Source organism: Macaca fascicularis, chromosome 11 (genome assembly GCF_037993035.2).
Source record: "Macaca fascicularis isolate 582-1 chromosome 11, T2T-MFA8v1.1".
NCBI classification, from domain to species: domain Eukaryota; kingdom Metazoa; phylum Chordata; class Mammalia; order Primates; family Cercopithecidae; genus Macaca; species Macaca fascicularis.
Genome location: NC_088385.1, coordinates 24409598 through 24435577, shown reverse-complemented (window position 1 = coordinate 24435577; position 25980 = coordinate 24409598). Strand labels below are relative to the sequence as shown.

The 25980-nt window shown below is 38.6% G+C and overlaps 1 protein-coding gene across 9 annotated transcripts in view; it reads left to right on the top strand.

The window, feature by feature from the left end:
- The first annotated feature begins 23725 nt into the window (after positions 1–23725).
- GYS2 (glycogen synthase 2) overlaps positions 23726–25980 on the top strand; it is a 64726-nt gene continuing 62471 nt past the window's right edge. For 4 of the 9 annotated variants that reach the window (XM_005570339.5, XM_015430475.4, XM_074006365.1 and 1 more), the window contains exon 1: positions 23726–24205. In XM_005570339.5, coding sequence (XP_005570396.2) covers positions 24085–24205 — 121 coding nt within the window. In that variant the 5' untranslated portion in view covers positions 23726–24084. The remainder of the gene's footprint in view (positions 24206–25980) is intronic. The other 5 variants (XM_074006366.1, XM_045364845.3, XM_074006364.1 and 2 more) reach the window with 2 other exon arrangements.

Here is a 25980-nt window from a genome sequence, read left to right as displayed (position 1 = left end):
TGAAGGAAAATGAAAGTTTGGTCTGGATTATTCCGATTCTGGCTACTTGGAGATAGCATAACATGTGAATTTACAGGGAAACTTACGTAGACTTCCTTTAACGGTGTTACAAATTTACATGTTATGTAGGGGTCAATTTAAGTAGTGTTTAAAACATGGTTTTTGGTGTCATATAAACCTGGACTTGAGTGCTGGCCTTATCATTGATTAACTGTGATCTTAATCAAGTTAACTACTTAATCACTCCTAATTCTCATTTTCGTCACCTATAAGACAGTGATGATAACAATACCTCTTCAATATGGGTTGTTTAAATGAGAAAATTATGTAAAACTCTTAGCACATAGCTTGGTCATCATGGTAGCTAACATTTAAGTAGCGCTTACTGTTCCAAGTGCTTCATAGATGTTAACTTATCTGAATCATCCCAACTGTCCTATAAGGTAGTGCTTCTTAACCTCAACACTATTGACCTTTTGGGCTGAATGTTTCTGTATAGTGGAGGCTGAACTGTACATTGTAGGCTGTTTAGCAGCATCCCTGATGTACCCAGCCGATGCCAGTCACACACCCCTGCCCACAAGGTGTAACCAAACATGTCTGCAGACCTTGCCAAATGTCCTCTGGGAGGGGGTGACGAGAATCACCCCTGATTGAGAACCACTGATCTAAAGTGTGTATCCTTATTTTACAGATGAGGAAACTGAGACACTCAGATAATAGCAACTAAATAACAGTACCAGGATTCAACCTATGCAATTAGCTTTAAAATCCTTTCTCTTGGCCGGGTGCAATGGATCATGAGGTCAAGAGATCGAGACCATCCTGGCCAACATGGTGAAACCTCATCTCTACTAGAATTACAAAAATTAGCTGGGTGTGGTGGCACGCACCTATAGTCCCAGCTACTCAGGAGGCTAAGGCAGGAGAATCTCTGGAACCCAGGAGGCGGAGGTTGCAGTGAGCCGAGATCATGCCATTGCACTCCAGTCTGGCAACAGAGCGAGACCCCATCTTGGGGAAAAAAAAAATCCTTTCTCTTAAGCACTGTACTATAATGCAGAAAAACTTACTGTCAAATTTTTATATCTTTTTAGAATAATACTGATATTCTTTAATGCTCCAGCATATTATGCGGCTACTGTTACTGCTATATCACAGAAAGGGAGATGGCCACAATTATTAAATTCCTTTTTCATACATTTCCAGTTAATCTGTTGGTATGACGATCATATCTAGATGTAAGGAGGAGTGTTAATTTAACATATGCTTCTAGTTCATTGTTTCAGTTTCTAGGTGAATGTTGAATTTACAATAAGCCAATAGTTTCCAACCTTGAATTTCATGGATCAGTTTAAAATTGTTTAAACTTTGTTTAAAAGGGGGAATAGACATGTGCGTAGGTTAAGAAGCATGAACAAGTTTGCCAACTTTTCATTTTGCCAGATAAGCACGTGGAGAAAAAACTACCCATTTTCTACCATCATACAAAAGACATTTGAATGCCAAAATAATGGGAAGACCACAATCTCAAATGTATCAGCTATCCTGGACCATGGGCAGAAATGCAGAACCCTTGGGATGGCAGAGCCAAGAGCTGGAAGAAGGCTGGGCTGTCAGTTTGCCTGCGGCTGCCTGTACCAGCTATTGACTGTCTGCTTCCCAGTTGCTTTTTATATTAGGAGAAAATAAATGCCTATCACTGTCATTTTTATTATCTGTCTCAGCTAACCAATTAATTCTTTTTTTTTTTTTTTTTTTTTTTTTTTGAGACGGAGTCTCGCTCTGTCTCCCAGGCTGGAGTGCAGTGGCAGCATCTCAGCTCACTGCAAGCTCCGCCTCCCGGGTTCCGGCCATTCTCCTGCCTCAGCTTCCCCGAGTAGCTGGGACTACAGGCGCCCGCCACCACGCCCGGCTAGTTTTTTTTGTATTTTTAGTAGAGACGGGTTTCACTGTGTTAGCCAGATGGTCTCGATCTCCTGACCTCGTGATCCGTCCGTCTCGGCCTCCCAAAGTGCTGGGATTACAGGCTTGAGCCACCGCGCCCGGCCAACCAATTAATTCTAAATGATATAGTCTCCAACTATATGGCACAGTACCTGTTAGATAACTTTTTATCTAACTGAGGACATAGACTTGAATGATAAATAACAAAATAAGATGCTATAAAAACAAGAAAAAAAAAAGACTGGAATCCTCACACATTCAGTTGGAGCACTTTTGTTATTTTCTTATCGTCTGGGGCAACATGAAAAATGGAATTAATAACATTCCTTAGGAATAGAGCAGAGGCCTAGTAACACCTGACTAGTCAATACATGGATACAGATATTCCTTGGGTCAATATCCAAAATGCAAAAACGATGTACTGAATGAGACAGACGTTGATAGTTCATCCATAAAGGTACTTTGATCTCATATGATTTTACAACTGGAAGTGACTTTTGTCCAAGTTATTTTACAGAAGAGAAACGATACCCAAGTACTTTTGTGGACCTATTGCTGAGTATTCCAGCAAAGTGGCTAAAACAAAGAAAGGTGGAATTTCTTGGTACAACTAGCTGAAAAGCTTAGGAATAGAACTGACATAAACCAACACTGTATTGAAGGGTAAAAAAATCGATGTAGTCAGAAGTATGCAGTTTTCTTCCAACTCTTTAACTTTTTTCCTCTGTACATTTATTTAATTCTAGGTTCTATACAGTAGCAAATTGTCTATAGCAACTCCCAAATTGTATCTTCTCTTGTTCAGATCTAATAGAAAACTGTCTTCTTCTTTCCTAGAAACTCCAGAAAACACCTCACTGCATCTTACTGGCTGTGACTGAATAAGATGTACATCATTGGACCTATCTCAATGGCCTGAGCAATGCACTGCTGTCATTGATAGATGACTTGTTTTTTCTGGAGTCGAAGCCCATGAATTGAGAGTAGTGGAAGGGATGAATCCCAGAAAAAATTAAAGGCATTTCCAGACATTGGAGGGGAAATAGAACTGGGTGATTTTTAAAGATAGATAGATAGATAGATAGATAGATAGATAGATAGATAGATAGATAGACAGACAGATAGATAGATAGATGTCATCTCTCAAGGCTAGCTGGAACCAGAATTCTCAAATCCAGACACCAAATCATTAGTCTTTTCCATGACCTGTTTTACTGCCTGGCATCAGTGTCTTCCAACAGCAATATAATAAATGCTTCCAGTTATATCTGGGTTCTGACACAGTGAAGTGTTTTTAGGTGTAATGCGGGCCTTTCAAGGGAAAATCTCTATCTTTTCCATTCTACTATCTGGCTCAACCTGATTCCTGTTATTATTGGAGCTCCCACATAGAAATACTAGTCATTGCATTAGAAAACTGAGAGATGAATAGAAAGCAGGAATTCTTATCCCATTTTGGAACAAAGAGTTCTATATGAGGAAAATTAAGCAGACAATTATTAGAGGAAGCCATAACACATTAAATTAGCCAATAAACAAATGCTTATTGAGTATCTGTTTGGTATAAGTAACTCTTCTAGTTGTTATGGTGGGAAGATAGTGAACATAGTCCAGGTCTTCACAGCAACAAAACATATTAATATCACTATAATTTGGATATTCATCTCCACCCAAATCTAATGCTGAAATATAATCTCCAATGTTAGAGGTTGGGTCTGCTGGGAGGTGATCACATCACAGGGTCAAATCCCTTATGAATAGCTTGGGTCATCCCCTTGGTGATAAGTGAGCTTTTGCTCTGAGTTCACATAAGATTTGGCCATTTACAAGTGTGTGACACCTCCCCCTGCCACTCTCTGTCTTGCTCCTTCTCTGGCCATGTGACATGTCTCCTTCCACATTGCCTTCCACCATGATTATAAGCTTCCTGAGGCCTCCCCAGAAGCTGAGCAGATGCCAACACCATGCTTCCTGTAAAGCCTGCAGAACTGTGAGCCAATTAAACCTCTTTTCTTTGTACATTACCCAGTCTCAGGTATTTCTTTATAGCAATGCAAGAATGGCCTACTACACATGTGTACCAACATGGCATTTGTAAGTTTACTATAGGAGACAGAGCTCTATACTTGTGCTCAAAGTTACATTTCTAATGTCATAGCTCTTTTTCTCCAAATCCATGTGATCAGAATGTCAGATTCTTTACTTTAAAATGTAATAAGTAAGGATATAAATGAAATAATATGTAGAAAATGTCTTTATAAGTTGTCAAGCCCTACACTCATACATTATTATTGTAAAACCACTATAGTAGTAAAATTCCAAGTGCCTAGGGTTTCTGAAAAGTCAGTCTTTGTGAACTGAGAGACATTTCATGGAGACAATTTAGAAGACAGGATTTAAGTGGAAATGATTATAAATAACACAAATGCATGACTAGAAAAAAATGTAATATACACACCTCATACCCTAAACCAGGACAAATCTAAATAGATCAAGGATTTACATGCAGAAAAAAAAACTGTATAAATTCTAAAAGAAAATATGGTACATTTTTGCTATTACCTTGAGATTAGGAGGACCTTTTTGTCTCCATATCTAGAGCCATTAAAGAAAGGATTGGTTTAATTTAACCACTGAAAAAGAGAACTTCTTAACTGAAAACATAACACAAGCAAAGTCAAAGGACGACAACAAATTGCAGAAAAAGACATCAACTCATATTTCAGGCCAAGCATGAGCCTCCACATTGTATAAAGAATCCTTAGATTTTTAAATTTATCATTATTATTTAATCTGGAGAAAGTTTCACTTTGCCACCCAGGCTGGAGTGCAGTGGCTCGATCACAACCCACTGAAGCCTCAACTTCAGGGCTCAAGTGATTCTCCCACCTCAACCTCCCAAGTTGCTGGGACCACAGGTGTGTGCCACTATGCCCAGCTAATTTTACTTGTGTAGAGATAAGGTCTTGCTATGCTGCCTAGGCTGGTCTCAAACTCCTGGGTTCAAGCCATCCTCCTTCCTGGGCCTCCAAAAGTGCTGGAATTACAGGCATGAGCCACTGTGCCTGGCCTTGATTTATTTATTTTTTATTTATTTATTTGAGACACAGTCTCACTCTGTCACCCAGGACAGAGTGTCATGAATGTTACAATCTCAGCTCACTGCAACCTCTGTCTCCCAGGTTCAAGCGATTCTCCTGTCTCAGCCTCCTGAGTAGCTGGGATTACAAGCTGTGACAACACACCCAGCTAATTTCTGTATTTTTAGTAGAGATGAGGTTTCACCATGTTGGCCTGGCTGGTCTCAAACTCCTGGCCTTAAGTGATCTGTCCACTTCAGCCTCCCAAAGTGCTGGGATTATAGGCATGAGCCAATGCACCTGGCCTCAGCCTTGATTTTTTAAATGTCACATAAAAAAAAATCAGAGAGATAAATAGACATTCATTGAAAATGAAGCAAATTGCTATTAAATATGTAAAAGATTCTTCAATGTGAAAAATTCTTGACTCCATTTATAAGAAGTGAAAATTAAAAGGATATACTGATATTCCATTTTTCATCAAAGAAAATAGGAAAAAAATATATATATGTTTGATAATAAACTCTATTCTTTGTGAAGTAATAAAACTCATATATTTCTGGAAAGAGTATAAATTAGTCTAACCTTTATGGATGGGAATTTTGCAACATCAAAATGAAAAGGTTCGTGCCTTTTGATTCAGAAATTCCATTTTTGAGAATTAATGCTACTAGTAGCACAAGAACAACTTGATGTATGTTCTACTTTAGTCAGACCACATTGCTTATAACAGCAAAAGACAGTAAACAATGGAAATGTCTATCCATAGAAGACTGTTAAAAAAAAAAGTATACTTATTCATTTAATGGCATGGTGCTCCACTGTATAAAAGAATGAGCATGCTCTCGACATATCATTACAGAAAGATGTATTGGCCCATGAAAAGAGTAGCATGCAGAAAAATGGAGGGAGAAAAATAATATACTTCATATTTTATTGTATAAACAATAAGAAACTATAAGACAGAAAAAAGTCTGTGGACTTTTTTAGAGTTAAGGGGGTGGTGGTTGGTGGGAGGAAGCATGGTAAAACCTAAGCAGATGCAAGGGAACATTTTAGGATATACTTTTTATAATTTATGGCTTTTGGATCCACTGAACAAATTGTTCATTAAACATTTTATAAAAGCAATAAGATTATTCAGTGATGAATATGGTGTGGGGTTAAAGCAACTTTCTAATAAATGTAGAAAAGCCTAAGGTGTAGAAGGGTTTCATAATATAGAAATTTTTTCTCCCAAAATAAAATAAACAATCAGAAGGTGATGAAAACTCACTTCCCAGACTGTCTCTTGTTTGTTCTATTGACATTGTATTTGACCGCTCGCATCCCAAAACACTCATGGTTGCTGGGCACACCCTCATAGCAGTGAGAAACTCGATGGCCACCTGGAAATTGTGACTCCCACCTGACACTAGACAGCCAGTGCTTTCATGTCATGCTGAAAACTTAATGGTCATTTCTAATCTGTTACGTAATTCTTAGAACAATGCACAGGATATTTTTAACAGTGACAAAAATAACACATATAGATTACCCAAGGGCTTTGCAAGGAGACATTGCCAGCTGCTTACTTAAAATTTAAAAATTTATTACACTTTGTTTCCATCCCTAATATTAGTATGTGATGGGATTGGAGAGAAGATTGCTAGCACAGTGCTTGATGCAAGCAGTCTTTTAATAAATTATACATTAACAGAACATATTTTGAGATTAAAAAGCCAACATTAAACCTAAGTATTATATTTAGGTAATATCCATATAGATATATAAGAAGACTTTTTTACTGTATGTCAATTTTGAGTATGTTGTAAGCTCAATAGTATATTTATGGTTCCAAGGTGGCTGAATAGGAACAGCTCTGGTCTGCAGCTCCCAGGGGGATCTACGCAGAAGATGGGTGATTTCTGCATTTCCAACTGAAGTACCTGGTTCATCTCACTGGGACTGGTTGGACAGTGGGTGCAGCCCATGAAGGGTGAGCCAAAGCAGGGCGGGGCATCATCTTTCCTGGGAAGTGCAAGGGGTCGGGGGATTTCCCTTTCCTAGCCTAGGGAAGCCATGACAGACTGTACCAGGAAAATTTGGACACTGCCACCTAAACACTGCACTTTTCCTATGGTTTTAGCAAATGGCACACCAGGAGATTATATCCTACACCTGGCTCAGCAGATCCTACACCCACGGAGCCTTGCTCACAGCTAGTCCAAGATCTAACTGCAAGGCAGCAAGCCTGGCTGGGGGGAGGGGGGTGTACGCCATTGCTGAGGCTTGAGTAGGTAAACAAAGTTGCCAGGAAGCTTGAACTGGGTGGAGCCCACTGCAGCTCAGGGAGGCCTGCCTGCCTCTGTAGACTCCACCTCTGGGGGCAGGGCATAGTTGAAAAAAGGCAGCAGAAACTTTTGCAGACTTAAATGTCCCTGTCTGACAGCTCTGAAGAGAGCAGTGGTTCTCCCAGCATGGTGTTTGAGCTCTGAGAATGGACAGACTACCTCCTGAAGTGGATCTCTGACCCCCCTGTAGCCTAACTTGGAGACACCTCCCAGTGGGGGTGAACTGACACCTCATACAGCCGGGTGTTCCTCTGAAATGAAGTTTCCAGAGGAAGGATCAGGCAGTAATATTTGCTGCCCTGCAATATTTGCTTTTCTGCATCCTCTGCTATTGATACTCAGGCAAACAGGGTCTGGAGTGGACCTCCAGCAAACTCCAACAGACCTGCAGCTGAGGGACCTGACTGTTAGAAGGAAAATGAACAAACAGAAAGGACATCCACACCAAAATCCCATCTGTAGGTCACCATCATCAAACACCAAAGGTAGACAAAACCACAAAGATGGGGAGAAACCAGAGCAGAAAAGCTGAAAATTCTAAAAACCAGAGCCCCCCTTCTCCTCCAAAGGACCACAGCTCGTCACCAGCAACAGAACAAAGCTGGTCGGAGAATGATTTTGACAAGTTGACAGAAGCAGGCTTCAGAAAGTTAGTAATAGCAAACTTCTCCAAGCTAAAGGAGGATGTTCGAACCCATCGCAAGGAAGCTAAAAACCTTGAAAAAAGATTAGACAAATGGCTCTCTAGAATAAACAGTGGAGAGAAGCACTTAAATGACCTGATGGAGCTGAAAACCATGGCACGAGAGCTATGTGACACATGCACAAGCTTCAGTAGCTAATTCGATCAAGTGGAAGAAAGGGTAGCAGTAATTGAAGATCAAAGGAATGAAATGAAGCGAGAAGAGAAGTTTAGAGAAAAAAGAGTAAAAATAAATGAACAAAGCCTCCAAGAAATATGGTACTATGTGAAAAGACCAAATCTACGTTTGATTGGTGTACCTGAAAGTGACGGAGAGAGTGGAACTAAGCTGGAAAACACTCTTCAGGATATTATCCAGGAGAACTTTCCCAATCTAGCAAGGCAGACCAACATTCAAATTCAGGAAATACAGAGAACACCACAAAGATACTCCTCGAGGAGAGCAACTCTAAGACACATAATTATCAGATTCACCAAGGTTGAAATGAAGGGAAAATTTTAAGGGCAGCCAGAGAGAAAGGTTGGGTTACCCACAAAGGGAGGCCCATCAGACTAACAGTGGATCTCTCGGTGGAAACTCTACAAGCCAGAAGAGAGTAGGGGCCAATATTCAACATTCTCAAATAAAATAATTTTCAACCCAGAATTTCATATCCAGTCAAACTAAACTTCATAAGTGAAGGAGAAATAAAATCCTTTACAGACTAGCAAATGCTGAGAGATTTTGTCACCACCAGGCCTGCCTTACAAGAGCTCCTGAAGGAAGCACTAAACATGGAGAGGAACAACAGGTACCAGCCATTGCAAAAACTTGTCAAAATGTAAAGTCCATTGATGCTAGAAAGAAACTGCATCACTAGCGAGCAAAATACCAGCTAATATAATAATGACAGGATCAAGTTCACACATAACAATATTAACATTAAATGTAAATGGGCTAAATGCCCCAATTAAAAGACACAGACTGGCAAATTGGATAAAGAGTCAAATTGGATAAAGAGTCAAGACCCATCAGTGTGCTGTACTCAGGAGACCCATCTCATGTGCAGAGACACACATAGACTCAAAATAAAGGGATGGAGGAAGATCTACCAAGCAAATGGAAATTAAAAAAAAAAAAAAAAAAAGCAGTGGTTGCAATCCTAGTCTCTGATAAAACAGACTTTAAACCAACAAAGATCAAAAGAGACAAAGACCATTACATAATGGTAAAGGGATCAAATCAACAAGAAGAGCTAACTATCCTAAATATATATGCACCCAATACAGGAGCACCCAGATTCATAAAGCAAGTCCTTAGAGACCTAAAAAGAGACTTGGACTCCCACACAATAATAATGGGAGACTTTAACACCCACTGTCAATATTAGACAGATCAACAAGACAGAAGGTGAACAAGGATATCCAGGACTTGAACTCAGCTCAGCACCAAGTGGACCTAATAGGCATCTACAGAACTCTCCACCCAAAATCAACAGAATATACATTCTTCTCAGCACCACATCACACTTATTCCAAAATTGACCACATAGTGGAAATAAAACACTCCTCAGCAAATGTAAAAGAATGGAAATCAAAACAAACTGTCTCTCAGACTACAGTGCAATCAAATTAGAACTCAGGATTAAGAAACTTACTCAAAACCGCTCAACTACATGGAAACTGAACAACCTGCTCCTGAATGACTACTGGGTAAATAATGAAACGAAGGCAGAAATAAAGATGTTCTTTGAAACCAATGAGAACAAAGACACAACGTACCAGAATCTCTGGGACACATTTAAAGCAGTGTGTAGAGGGAAATTTATAGCACTAAATGCCCACAAGAGAAAGCAGGAAAGATCTAAACTTGACACCCTAACATCACAACTAAAAGAACTAGAGAAGCTGGAGCAAACACATTCAAAATCCAGCAGAAGGCAAGAAATAACTAAGATCAGAGCAGAACTGAAGGAGATAGAGACATAAAAAACCCTTGAAAACATCAACAAATCCAGGAGTTGGTTTTTCGAAAAGATCAACAAAATTGATAGACTGCTAGAAAGACTAATGAAGAAGAAAAGATAGAAGAATCAAACAGAAACAATAAAAAATGATAAAGGGGATATCACCACTGATCCCACAGAAGTACAGACTACCATCAGAGAATACTATAAACACCTCTACACAAATAAACTGGAAAATCTAGAAGAAATGGATAAATTCCTGGACACATACACCCTCCCAAGACTAAACCAGGAAGATGTTGAATCCCTGTATAGATCAATAACAGATACTGAAATTGAGGCAGTAACTAATAGCCTACTAACCAAAAAAAGTCCAGGACCGGATGGATTCACAGCCGAATTCTACCAGAGGTACAAAGAGGAGCTGGTACCATTCCTTCTGAAACTATTACAATCAATAGAAAAAGAAGGAATCCTCCCTAACTCATTTTATGAGGCCAGCATCATCCTGATACCAAAGCCTGGCAGAGACACAACAACAAAAAAAGAGAATTTTAGACCAATATCCCTGATGAACATCGATGTGAAAACCCCAATAAAATACTGGTATCACCAGGCATGGGGGCACACACCTGTATTCCCAGCACTTTGGGAGGCTAAGGCAGTTGAATTGCGTGAGCTCAGGAGTTCGAGACCATCCTCGGCAACATGTGAAACCCTGTCTCTACAAAAAATACAAAAATTAGGTGGGCATGGTGGCACATGCCTGTAGTCCCAGCTACCTGGGAGGGTGAGGCAGGAGAATCACTTGAGTCTGGGAGGTCAAGGCTGCAGTTGAACCACTGCACTCAAGCCTGGGCAACAGAACAAGACCCTGTCTCAAAAAATAAATAAAATTAAAGGACTTTTAAACACTTTTCTCAGGTGCCTAAAAGTGAGTAATAAATAGTAAGGTCATCTGAATTTTAGTAATAAAAATGCATTTGGACACCCAAAATTCTGTTTAAAAAAGCAGTATCTACTAAGCAGATAAAACAGTATCTACTAAGAAATTGATTTTATTGGTGAACATTGAGAATGGAATAAAATAAATAATATCTTGTTTCAAGTGGACTAATAGAAAATTCAAGTGGACTAATAGCAAATTTTGAGGCTGATTTTTAAGGGATTTTAGCTAAATTCATATTCAGCTTCAACCTCATTCCTGGTTAAGTTTTATCCCTGTTCTTTTTATTGTTTTTTGTTTGTTTGGTTGTTTGTTTTTTTAACATTACTTCAAAATTGTGCTACCATCTCACTAACCTGTGGATAGTTGTAAATAGTTTCAAATAATGTCTAAAAAAGGTAGACTCTAAGTAAATAAAACTACACAAAAGTAGCAGCAAGCAAAACGTGCAGACTGTTATTGAGCGTTGATGGCCAAACTCTGTGCTAGGGCCTGGGGCTCAAAGATGAAAACAACACAATTCCACTTTAATTGGGCTGTGTAGAGAGGAGAAACAGAGGCAAACACAGAAAATTATTATGAAAAGAAGTATGACAAATGTAGTCATAAATATACATAGGTCATTAAAGGAGAATTAGGGAGAAATATGTAACAGGACCTGTGAGGGTGGGAGCTTCAGAATCCTTGGCATGATGACACCTGATTGAGTCATAGAGGATGAGAGAAGAGTTGCCCAAGTACAGAACAGGCAACAGACTCTTCCCGGAAGAAGGGACGATATTAGCACCGGAAGAGAAGCAAATCACAGCATGGTGTGGGGGCTGTGATGCCACTGGAGCATCACGGTTTGGTTCTGAGGGTTAGATGATAAGGCTGGGGCAGGTGGCGAGGACCTCCTTCCACAGAGTCTATTTCAGAGGCAAAGTTGTTGTGGAGCAACAAGTCATTTTGGCACCTCAAAAGCAGTGAATGCGAACGATATTAGACTGCTTGAAAATCAGGATTTTTCAGAATTATTAAATTTCTGAAAAATGTAGGCATAGTAAACTCTTAAACAAGATATTAATTAACAAATAGATTTCATTATAAAACTTTTTTTTTTTTTTTTTTTGAGATGGAGTCTCGCTCTGTCGCCCAGGCTGGAGTGCAGTGGCCGGATCTCAGCTCACTGCAAGCTCCACCTCCCGGGTTCACGCCATTCTCCTGCCTCAGCCTCCCGAGTAGCTGGTACTACAGGCGCCCGCCACCTCGCCCAGCTAGTTTTTTGTATTTTTTAGTAGAGACGGAGTTTTACCGTGTTGACCAGGATGGTCTCGATCTCCTGACCTCGTGATCCTCCCGTCTCGGCCTCCCAAAGTGCTGGGATTACAGGCTTGAGCCACCGCGCCCGGCCTCATTATGAAACTTAATCTTGTCCCTCCTCTTCCTCAATTTCTTAACTTGAAAATTAACTGCTAACGATACTGTTACATATGGAGATGCTTGACTCAAGGCAGAAATGCATCAGCTCCAGAAGGAAGGGATTTCTTTTGGAAGGAAGAGATTGTCCTGACAAAATGTTTTCAGCCCTCTTACATGCTAGGGGGTGCATGTGAAGCACTGAATGTATCTCTGCATTGTCCTTTTCCTTCTTCTCTTTTCCCTCCTTAATTCTTTCCAAATATTCTCTCTTTTCTCTTATAAGAAAACTCCATTATTTTTTTCACTGTGACATTTCAACATTCTACTCATGCTTAATGATTTAAATTTGCCTGATATTGCTTTAAAGTATGTAAGTACAGAGAATTCTGCCTATACTTCCAGAAACAGATTTTTTTCATTCATGAATCTAGTAATTAATTTTGATTGAGTGTTGGGACATGTGATGTGTGTCAGTGAAAGAGTGGAAGGCAAAGAGACATGAAGAGCAGTGGGGAAAAAGACACTTGTGAAATTATCACACAGCTAGGTATATATGATTACAAACTGTGTTAAGTTTATGAGGGAAAAATGCAGGGTGCTAACAAGAACCTTTAATAGATGAACTTGCCCTATTTTGGGAAATCATGGAAGGCTTCCCACTGGGAGCATTACATTTGATCTGAAGCTGCAAAAGTGGAGGAGGCTTCAAAGCAGAATGCACAGCATGTGCAAAGGCTCTGTGGTGGAAAGGTCTATGGTGTAATCAAGAAACTGAAAGAAAGACAGTGTGGTTGGGGCTCAGAGGGGAAAAAAGAAGAGTGAAGAAGAAGCTGCAGACAAAAACAAATACTGTATTCTGTGGTATCTTGTAAGTCAGGTAAAAAGGCCTTAATCCTAAGCCTAAGAAAATTTGGAGGCAATTGGATATTCTGAGTTTGAATATGACTTGATCAGATTTGCATTTTTCAGAAACCACTTTATTTGTCAAGTGGCAAGAATGGATCCATGGAAACCATTACCCAGCTCAGGCAAGAGCTGATTGTAATTTAGATTAGGGTGGTGGTGGCAGAGAAGTAGAGAAAGGACAATTCTAGAGATATTTATGCAGCTAAATTAATAAGACCTAAGTGTAAACATGATGGTTAGGCCCCAGTAGTTAGGAGTGCAGCTTCTAGAGTCAGACCCTCTGGTATAAGTCATGGCCCTGACCCTTGTTAGCTGTGTGACTTTGAACCCATCCATTAACCTTTGCCTTGGTCTTATCACCTGTAAAATGGACATAATAGTGGTACTTCCCTCCCAGGATTGTTGTGAGGACTAAATGCTTAACAGACTTACAGCACCTAGTACATTGCCTGGCACATGTGAGTGCTGTAGAAATGTTGGATGCTATTAGATTGGATATGAAGAGTGTAGATGGAGAAGAAGGAGGAGCCAAGGAGGATTGGCAGGAATTATATCCATTGTACTCAAACATGGCTGAAATCCATTTAAAATTATTCATTTAAGCACAAGAAATTATTACATTCTAGTAACAATCTGCAGGAAGAGATTATGTTCTTGCCCAGTGGGAAAATCTTTTTTTCAGGTCAGCTCTAAATGAATAAATTACTCTCCCTTCAAAAAAGGAATTCAAAACAAAAGAATGGGCCGGGCATGGTGGCTCATGTCTGTAATCCCAGCATTTTGGGAGGTCGAGGCGGGTGGATCACCTGAGGTCAGGAGTTCGAGACAAGCCTGACCAACATGGTGAGACCCCATCTCTACTAAAAACACAAAATTAGCCGAGCATGGTGGTGCACAGCTGTAGTCCCAGCTACTCCGGAGGCTGAGGCAGGAGAATCGCTTGAAACCAGGAGGCAGAGGTTGCAGCGAGCCAAGACCGTGCCACAGCACTCTAGCCTGGGCAACAAGAGCCACACTCTGTCTGAAAAAATAAACAAACAAAAACCGCCAACCCCAACCCCGTCAGGGACTGCTGAGCACCAAATAGCCGTCCAGATACCACAGAACACAGACATTAAAATGAGATTAGAAACTGTTTCTTGGACAATAAGGAATCAGCAGCAGCCCCTTTAGGAAGCTACTGAGACTCTCTCATCCATTCTTTCACCATGTATTTGTGGAGTGCCTGTAATTTGCCAGGCAATTCGTTAGGTGCAGGAATATCAAGTGATCAAGACACATACAGCTTCCCTCTGCCTAAGGATTCATGTAGGAGGTTGATGTAAAAAAGGAAGACAGAAAAGAAGAAAGAAAGAGAGAAAGAGAACGAGAGAAAGAGAGAAAGGGAGAAAGGGAGGAAGGGAGGAAGGAAGGAAGGGAGGAAGGGAGGGAGGGAGGGAGGGAAGGAAGGAAGGAAGGAAGGAAGGAAGGAAGGAAGGAAGGAAGGAAGGAAGGAAGGAAGGAAGGAAGAGAAGGAAAGAAGGAAGGACGGAAGGAGCCAAGAAATTTTTGAAAATTAAACTCCACATCTGAAGTTAGCAAATAGACAAAATGAATACAATTGAAAAAGTAAAAATAGGAGAAAAATAAGAAAAATTACTAAACATGACAACAGCTGTTTTAGGGGTCAATAGAACACATTATACTAAAATATTAATACTAAAAACAGTCTCATTAAAGCCAGGAAACTTTTATGAATGCTTATCATTATTATTTGGCAATGTTTGGTATATTCTAGTTATTGCAATCAAACAAAAATGAAACATGTTATAAACATTGAGAAATAATTACTATTTTTAGATGATTGCCTGCTTAAAAAAAATCTGGCTGGGCGCGGTGGCTCATGCCTGTAATCCCAGCACTTTGGGAGACCGAGGTGGGTGGATCAGGAGGTCAAGACTTCAAGACCAGCCTGGCCAAGATGGTGAAACCCTGTCTCTACTAAAAATACAAAAATTAGCTGGGCACAGTGGCAGGTGCCTGTAATCCCTGTTACTATAGAGGCCTAGGTAGGAGAATCGCTTGAATCTGGGGGGCAGAGGTTGCAATGAGCCAAGATCACGCCACTGCACTCCAACCTGGGCGACAGAGTGAGACTCCATCTCAAAAAAAAAAAAAAAAAAAAAAAAAGAAAAGAAATCCAGGAAACATTGTTAAAAATCTATCAGTACTAACAAGACAATACAATAAGATGGCAGATACAAGATAACTATGTAAATATCAGCAACTTTCCTTTTACCAAGAGAAATTAAAAATTGAAATATAAAAATCTCATTTTAAGTCTGCGGTGGTGACTCACACCTGTTATCCCAGCACTTTGGAAGGCTGAGGCAGGAGGATCACTTGAGGCTAGGAGTTCCAGACCAGCCTGAGCAGCATAGTGAGACCCTGTCTCCACCAAAAATCAAAAACAAAAACAAAGTAGCTGGGCATGATGGTGTGAGCCTGTAGTCCTAGCTACTCAGACAGAGGCTGAGGCTGATGGATCGCTTGAGCCCAGGAGTTCAAGGAGGCAGTAAATTATGAATGTGCCACTGCACTCCAGCCTGGGCAACAGAGCAAGACCCTGTTTCTTGGGAAAAAAATCTCATTTCACATATTACACTAATGAAAAAAGCTCTAAAATATCTATGAACAAATTAAATGATAAAAGTGAAATATTAAACAAAGAAAATAATGAAAGTTAACTAAGACAAGAATAAATAGATATTTTATATTCCTGGGTGGGAGGACAATGTCATAAAGATATCTATTCTTCCCAGCACAAAATTACTTGAATTGCCAAGCAGAATTGATGCTTTGTGTTCTACTTTGGGTGGGGTGGGAGGGGGGCAGTGGTTGTTTTGGTGGTGTTGAACTTACCCAAAAGTGATGGAATTAGATGAGATGTTTTAAGTACAATAGAAATATGGTCATAGTTTCCTATGAAATGATTACATTGGCTGCTATGTGGGAAATGACTGTGTGTGCTTGTGGCAGGGAGAGCTAAGAAAAAGGGGGAAGTCTAGTTAGAAGGAGTCAGAAGGCTAAGGCTGCCTTATAAATAAGGTTACAGATGATAGGTTATAGATAAGGGTGGCTGGATCGCGGTGGCAGCACAGGCAGTGAGGGAAAATGGACTCCTTTGAGATATATTTAAGAGAAAATCAGTACAACTCAGAGCATAAACTGTGAACATTTCCAGATGCAGAATGAAAAAACTGGAAGTACTAATAAAGGACTCTGACATGAAAATAACAATTCCCAGGAGGGTGTGGCATGAGACAGACAGATTGCCAGGAAACACTAGGAAAAGCATCAGTAAAATCTGGGCAACTCCAAAAAGAAAGAGGTTAAGAAATGGTTTGAAGAAAGATCTTCTCCCAGTTGCTTGCAGGTCAGGGCTTTCAGCAATTCCTTGCAAGGAAGAAACTAGGAATGAATAATGGAACTATCATTTGTGTTTTGCTGCATAGATTATGCCTAAGTTAACTATTTAAAACTTGTTCATGTTATTCAATGTGAATTCATTCTTATGTAACTAATCACGTAGTGTTCATGTGAAATTTCAAATTAGCAAAATTCTCCAAAGATTATTATGCATTAAATGTGTTAACTGGGTGAAAGTCTCCTGAATTACACTCCAGTCTCTGCTGTTTGGAGTTTTCACCAATAAACCAGGTGAGCAGCATTCCTCATAGAATTTTGTTTTCATGAGTCCAATTTCTGTCTGCGACGTTGACTCTAGAGAATGAATTAATTGCACCAGAAGCTGATCAGTTTCTGGTCAGATATAAGGAGGCCAATTTTCCAAGAGGATGTTGTTCAAAAGTATAATTTGGTAAATAATTACCACCATAAGAAGAGTAAAATTCTAGCCATTGCAATCTTCTGAAGCCCTCAGAAAAAAAATCCAAAGAGAATGAAACAGATGTCTAGAACAGATAACAACTTCCTCTTCTTGTTATTCTATAAACTTCACTACTCCTCCCTGAAGGAGACAAAAAATATTTATTTTAAATGTGCATTTTGGTTGAGGTGATCTCTAATATTTTACACAATCAATATAAAGTTCCTAATTTCATACGTATGTTCTAGAACCTCCCCAAAGCACCTGTGGTGTAATGAACTGTGGCAGGTATTGAACTAGTAAGTCGTAAAAACTTAAAAGAAGAGTTTAAAATAAAATTAGAGAAGAGGGATCAACAAACCAAAAGCTCTATTCCAAGAACAAGTTCTGAGTATATGGGTAAAATTCAGTCTATACTAAGATAATCTCAACAGTCAAGGTCAAAAATCTCTGTCACAATCTTCAATGTGATGGATGGGCATTGTCAGCTTAGATTTTAAGTGTAATTTAAGGATAATATCTTGCTTTGTCTTTGACTGCTTCCTGATCAGCAACTCCAAATGTGTATAGAAAAAAAATTAACTCAGGAGCTTAAGTGTTTCTAGAAACCTGACAGTTAATGTAGGCCCATGGAGACTGAGATGACTGTGGTGATTTCAGGAGAGATTTACCCAGCTCCAGCTGATTATTTCATGAAGGCATGCAAATAGAATCCAGAGTGGCCAGATTTGATTTTTGAAGAGAAAAGAGAGATTCAAAGCTTTATGTGAAATCTCTTTTGAGAGATATTTGACTCTTGTGGGAGCATTGCACATACCAATCTAAACTCATCACACCATATTGTGGCCTCTGCCTTAAAAGTTGACCCTTCTGGAGCTCTGCTTCATGTAGTTTACCCTATCCAACCTGCACCTCCTCTTCCTCAGAACTCACCACTCCCATGGCTTCAGTTACCAACTGTGTCCCAGATCTCTCATCTCAGGTTCTTAGTAGGCATAATATTTAACTTCCTACTGAGCATCTGGCTGGTGTCTCAAACTCACCACATTGGACACAGAAGTCATTCTCTCATCTCTCAAGCAAATCTGTTTCCCTCCCACACTCAATATTTCTTATTGTGGTACATTGCATGACCATCCACTTGGTTGTCCAAACTAGAAACCTAGGCATTAACCCTTCCCCACAACCAATCAACTCCATGAACTGTTACCTCAAACATATCTCACTACTCACTTCTCTAATCTCACTGCCATCACTCTTGTGCAACCAGCCACCTTCTCTTGTCTAGACACATTGGAGTCATTTTAACTGATACTGGGTTCTAAAGCCAGCATATAAGGTAGGGATTCTGGTCAAAATGTGTATGTTAACCCTTCACCACATTCAGTCAGTGAGACACTCAGATTCTGAGAAGATCGACTGTAAAAAAACGCAGTCTCCCAGCAGCTCCTCATTCTGGGGATCCTGTCTCTTCATTGAGTAAATTATTCCAGGCTATTTAAAGTGTTATTTCTTGTTTTTTCTATCTTCTCTTTGTCTAGCCAATATAATTAAATATTCAGGAGTTAAATGTTCACATAATACATCTCCAAAATGCTACAGACACTTCACCTTAAGTTTCATCCTAACTCATTCTCAGTTATGCAGTGAGAATGATCTTTGGAAAATGCAAATCTTTAGAATCATCCACTGTTTGAAATATATCATACCATGGAATCAGTTCTTTGAAAAAAAATTCACTCTGGTATTGCTTGTTCCAACTTTTTATTGAATAGTAACACAAAAGTGTTTGCTTTGTATTAACTCACTGGGCCATAATTTCTACACTTTGCTATTTATGTGTTCCACTTCAACTTAAAAGTTAAAACTATAAAAAAAATAAAATAATGTAAATCCTATCATTGCTTTTCCTTATTATTAAGATAAATTCAAAATTCTTATCAGCCCCTTCCCACTTCTTCAGGTTCATTCTTATATCACTTTCTACCTCAAGTTTGCTGAATCTAAATGTATTGATCTCTCAGTTTTTTGAATTTACCACATTCTTTATTTCTATTGGTCTTTGCATGCACTAGCTCCTCTGCCTGGAACCCTTCTTCCTTAGCTTTTCCCATTTTCGATCTCAATATAAATGTTATTTTCTCAGGGACATCATTCTTAATACTCCGTATAGAGTTAATTCTATTGTTACATGCTCTCATAGATTCTGTATTCCATTCACCAGCCCCAAAGTCTTTTAGTTACTTGTTTAATACTGCTTTCTCTGCTAGAGTATAAACTTCATAAGAGCAAGAATCATGATCACAGTATCTGACGTATGGCTTTTAATTCTCCAGTTTCTGTAGTAACAACATCACTACACACATAATAAAGTACATACAAGCAATGGACAGATAAGAAAATAAAATTAGAGATACTATGTGGGAAAACAGAGGTACTCTCTCTAACCTTAAAAGGCAAAGACTAAATGCTAAATAACTAACTTTCATTTCTGCTTTGTTGACATTCAGAAGAATATAGGGATTATCTACCAAATGAATAAAATTTTACATTCTAGAATTTACGATTGATGTGCAAGCTTCATAACCTCAGTCTTCAAGCCTCCTCCCTTATACTTCTCAACATTCCATTTTTTTGTAGCAAAAAGTCCCCTGCTTAAAACCTTCCAGTGACTTCCTACTACAACCAAAATAAAATCTAAGCTCTTGACCAGCTTCTCTATGATCCATTTCCTACTTTCCTCTGACCTCATCCCCTCCAGGCTTCCCCTCATTCATTATGCTTTTGGCTTCAGCCACATTGGTCTTTCTGTTCCTGTAAGAGTTAAAGGCTTTGCTATCACTTCTCTCAGATCTTCAAATGTGGCCACTTTCTTATCATTTATATCCTAACTCAAATATCACTTCCTCAGAAGGGTCTTTCTTGACTTCCCCACCTAAAGCACTCATTTCTATCCAATAGCAGTCACTACTGTTTGCAGTTTTTCTTCTCCAGAAATTTAGCAGAATCTGAAATAACATAATTTGTTTATAAGATTAATGTCTATGTGTCCATATAAAGGCAAAGACTTGTCTACTGTTTTTTGAAAATATTCTCAGTGATGAGAATAGTAGCACATAGTAGGTGCTCCATAAATATGGCTTTTTTTTGTTTGTTTTTTGTTTTGTTTTGTTTTGTTTTGTTTTGGCGGGGGGCGGGGCGCGGAGTTTCGCTCTGTCGCCCAGGCTGGAGTGCAGTGGCGCGATCTCGGCTCACTGCAATCTATACGCCTCCTGGGTTCACGCCATTCTCCTGCCTCAGCCTCCCGAGTAGCTGGGACTACAGGCGCCCGCCGCCACTCCCGGCTAATTTTTTGTATTTTTAGTAGAGACGGGGTTTCACCGTGTTAGCCAGGGTGGTCTCGATCTCCTGACCTGGTGGTCCGCCCATCTCGGCCTCCCAAAGTGCTGGGATTACAGGCGTGAGCCACCGCGCCCGGCCTCATAAATATGCTAACTAAGTTATTCTGGATATGCAGCTGCAGGCTAGTCAAGTCTTGAAGTCTAAAGGCTTTTTGGAAGACTTCTAAGAAGATTCCAAAATGTCAAAGCAAATGTGTGGTTTTCTAAATGTATCTAGTGACCTCTGCTGGAATACTTACCAAGGGAACCAAATACAAGTCTTCATTTGTTCCTACTTGCCCTCTCACCTCTTTTCATTGGGTGATAAAATGTTAGCATAAGTATAAAATTTGGTATCAGGGACTTTTGAGAGTGCTTCTCCCAACTTGGAGAAAACCCATCTCCCTTTCTGTCTGGATGATTGTTCTCTTTCTGCTCCCATCTCATCAATTTGTGCTTTTAGCACAAACATTATAGGAGAATGTTCAGGGACATGGTAGGAAGAGAACTTTCCCTGATTCCTCTTCAAATCTTATTGCACAAATGACTGCCTTTCTCTGCACAAATATCTGAAAGAAGGGAATTCATCCAGATACTATGGATAGATGAAGATGTATCCATCTCAAGGATATACTTCATAGGGTTCCATTTATTTTACCTCACTTAACCTAACGAACAACTTTGAAAATGGTATTTACCATTAACAAGCAAAGAATTGGCAAAGGATGTTCTCATGTTGAGAATAACAGGATCAAGAGAATAAGTCTACTGTGAGGGATTGTTAGGAGATGACGTGTGGCTGAGAGTGCTGGTACTTGACACAAAAACGCCAAATGGGAACTAAAGGCTAGAAATTTAACAAAAAATCAGAATAACGAGTGTAAATGTGTGAAACAATCATGCGTGTTTAATTCATTTATATGATTAAACTTCTGAAAACTGTGTTACTCATCCTATATATGGTGTGTATATATGCATACGTTTATTGTAGAAAATATGTAGAACATAAACAAACAAAAGTACCACATAAACATCAATCATAATTACTACCAGTTAAAGACAACTATTGTAAGAGTTTTTACATGTAGCCTCCCGTCTTTTGTTTATGTCTATTCCAGCCTTCTATTGCATATACTTCATGAACAGAGGTATATAGTACATTTTCACAAAATTGCATCAGTCATACTACTTATTTTATTTTACATCCTACTTATTTTCATTTAGGATGTTATAAAATATATCCATTGATCTTAAGGTCATTTTTCTGAAAAAAAAAAATGTTTTCTCTAATTAAGCATTTGATCAGGTAATATATACAGGTGGTACAACGTTAAAAAAAAATGAAAGAAAAGTAAAGTCTTCTTTTTACCCCTTTCCTCTTCAATGGTTTACCTCTGCCATTAGGGAAAGCTTTTACTAGGCCATCATATGTGTTATAAAAAAGGCTGAGATCACTAAAGTGGTTGTCATGGTACCAGGCACTATGTTAAGTGACTTATATAGATTATCTCATCCCCGTTTTATCAAGAAAACAAAAACTTAGGTAAGAAATTGGCTCAAGTTTACACAGCAGATAAGCGATGCCACAGGTGACTAACTCGCAACTAAGCAGTTGATACCTGGAACAGATTGTAAATAAATAAACCAGCCTTAACGTGTAAGCTGCAGAATATGGATCAGTGTGCTCGTGTGGCCTGTGTGACACTGGATGAACCAATCTCAAAGCTGCTGGGACAGAAAATTGCAAACGTGAAACTCTATCATCACACTGTCATCCCATTCTCACTCCTGTCAACATGTCCTTAGGTTTGGTTTTACCGGAATGTGTACTTGCGGGACTCTCAGAGGTTACGTTAACATAAGGAAACCATTTTATAAAGGAGACAATCATTTTGATCATTTGGACTCATATGTTTTCTATTTTAGTGCTTGTTTTTTTTATTAGTCATATAATCTTTTTCTCACAATGCAAACAAATGGATAATAAACTATGTACTTAAATGTACTTTTCTGGACAAAGATAAGAATCAAATGTGTCACAAAATCATAGAAGACATTTATGTATTTTTGTTTTAATGAATTTATTTTTTTAAGAGATGTGGTCTCACTAGGTTGTTCAGGTTGGCCTTAAACTCCTGGGCCCAAGTGATTCTTCCCCCTCAGCCTCATGAGTAGCTGGGACAACAGGTATATCCATTGATCTTAAGGTCACATACCCTCACTACCACGTCAGCCTGACATATTTAATCTATTTGACTTATATAGATTTATTAATATAATATAATGAAATGTGGTTCTGCCCATCTTGAGTCATTAAAATAGGTGTAAGTCAATAAGACCAACTAAATAGAAAATAATTTAAAACCTAATAAGAGGTACTAAAATAGTATTATCAAGTAACAAATTACTGACAATTCTGACTGTAATTCTAACGTGAAGGATATTTTGTATGAGCTTCAGTTCTGCTTCTCTAGAGAATAATAATGTAAAATACTGATTTTAGCTAAATCTGTAAAGATGGCTCAAAATTAAGCTTGCTTGTGAATGCACCAACTCTCTATAGGTACAATATAGGATATGTCTGTATGGGTGTGGAAATAAATTGGAACATATAGATTTACGCACATAGGGAAAAGCAAACATATGCCATTTATCTGCAATCCGATCCTGGTGATAGTTTAGAATCTAATTTCTTTTGCAATGTTCTTCCCATGTTTGAACATTTACATCGACTGAATTATTCTTTATCAATTTGATAATATTTGAAGAAAATGTACAAACATGACAAAGATTAATTTTTACTACCTCATCAAAATTATTGACTGATGATTATTGACCAGTCAAAATTACATTTTTTTTCATGTTACACCCGAAGACATACTGAAATTTATGCTTTTTCATAGGGAAAGTTTTAAGAAGAGTAATTAAGAAAAGGTGGATCAAGATCTCTGACTATCACCAAAATTCAATTTGTAAGTGTAGAATAAAATAACTAGGATTATTTTTTTAAAAGCTCTAGAAATAGGAATCAAAAGAAAGAAGAATATTTAGGAAATCCAAAAGGATTTAAAGCATAAAAATGCGTCCCAATCAGTCTACATGTAATCTAAGGAGGCCTGCACACTTATGAAGGGAGTTGCCAATATTGGATCACTTTGGAAATGGTGAAATAAGCATTGGTAACTGTATAAATCTAAGAGTCTGGTCAAAAGGACAAGGGCTAAAAGACTGAACTTGGGTCATGCTCTGCCTATCCCAGGAGGTGCTAACCTATGTCCTGAATCAGAGGATTTTTCTGTTGACAGCTCTGGATTGTTTGGGTAGATACTGGTAGGGCAGAAACTTCCTAACAATACCTGCCCAGAAAGACGGGAAAGAGGAGGAAAAATTCCTCTTTCCACCAGGAATTCTCTGGGAAGCACATAGGATTTCACGCTACTAGTTTATTCCCAAGAGAAGCTACCAAAGCTTGGTAACTACCAACTCTAACTTTTGTGTCTCTAGGTACACTTCTCCTGGGATTACAACAAATTGAACCAGGGGTTTAACGGAATCTCAGAGGACCGTAAGAAGAATGCTTCGAGGCCGATCCCTGTCTGTAACATCCCTGAGTGGGCTGCCCCGGTGGGAAGTCGCAGAACTTCCCGTGGAGGAGTTACTGCTCTTTGAAGTTGCTTGGGAGGTGACCAATAAAGGTTTGTACTGCTCCTGAAGGTGGATATTTGCTAGGTGATTGAAGACTGTAGAGTAAGATTTCACAGATGACTCTCTAGTGATAACCAATTGCCAGTGAGTGAGGAAAGCATTTAAATGGAATGTACATTTAAGCTACATTTAACCTTGTCTATTACAACAGGCTATGAATACAGACTTGGCTGTGTGTTGAAGAGGGAGAAAGTTGAAAATATTAACCGTTGCCATGGAATGTGCATTTAAATTAAAATTTAAAATCCATATTATGACAAAAATAGAAATAAAAAGTTAATATTTATCTTTTTTGTTTTAAAATTTTCCTCAGCAAAATAGTATAATTAAACATTTTATTTAGGAAGATGTATATGTGATTAGAACCAGTTAGAAACTTTAACTCTACATTCTGTTAGTGATCATGTGAGATGCTTAATAATGTTTCTAATTCACAATTAGCTTGGAATTAAAATTTTAATTCAGGAGCTTCTCAAAAGGCAAAATACTGTGCTCCTTTTCAGAATGTAAGTAATTTTTTCTTCAATGCTATGCTTACGTAGGAATTATAAAATAAAGAAAATCAAACTGATAAAATTAAATCAATTTGCGAGTAAGCTATAACCTCATTTGTGCTGGGTAAGAGAAGGCAAGGTAGAGAACCACAATGTAAATGATTTTTAAAATAAAGACATCTGTAAAATTATAAAAACAATTCCTTGTGGATTTATACTCTCTAGTTTAAAAGTGTCAAGACTATTGAAGAAACATTAACAAAGAAAAAGTAATGGTTTTGAAGACTAGTTCTTTAAGATCTTGACGAATCAAGCCAAATGATTGCCAGGTAAATGGCAGTGATGACCTGTGTAATTTAAAGGATCTGAAATTATGACATGTGTTGTGATATATAACATGCTTATTTTTCATTTTGTGTTTATTATTACATGTCTATTATGGTAACCTAAAGGATTTGAAATAATAACCAGAATGTGGTTATTTCCATTACTTCCTTCTTTTGGCTAATCAGAGCCAGCATAATCTCAAAATTAAAGGCATTATATATGGCATGCATTCATATTTTTCACCTTATACTAACTGTTCAAAGTTCTTGTGTGTATGCATTCATAAAATCAAAATTAAAAGTCAATTTTGCCTATGTAGAAGTGGACAGAATGCATATAAGAGAACAAAGCACAGTCTTTTTCTCTGTAGTTTAGTGAGAAAGAATCTAGGAGGACAGAAACCTTATTACAGAGAAGTGAAGTATTTTATGAGTACCTGTTTCTGTTGTTTCCTTTTAAATATTTTTTTATTCTTTTCCTCAGAGATCTTTATCCTGAAATGAGTACCTGTTTTTAATGTCCTTTTTCTAGTCACAAATTTTTCCAGTCCAGTTTTTAAATATGCCCAACGTTCCTGGGAACAGAACCATCTCTATTACATGTGAATCCCACAGTATGCCTTGAAATAAAAGTTTTCTCTAGAGAGTGGGCAGGAGCTCAAACACCTAGCTTATTGGTGGATAAAACTGGAGGGGGCCTCTTAGCACTGGGAATCAGTCCAGAAGATCTCTGCACAAGTTCCCACACCTGAGCAGAGCCCCTTCTCCTTTCTTCTTTTCTCATCATTTAACAAACATTAATGGAGCACTGTTTCCTAGGCACTGGGAACACGCCAGTGAAACTAAGTTATTTTATGGATCTTATAATCAGTAGCATGTGTGCTGATCTCAGGGTTTAGAACGGTGCCTGGTACATAGAAAATGCTCAATGGATTTTTTTGAATA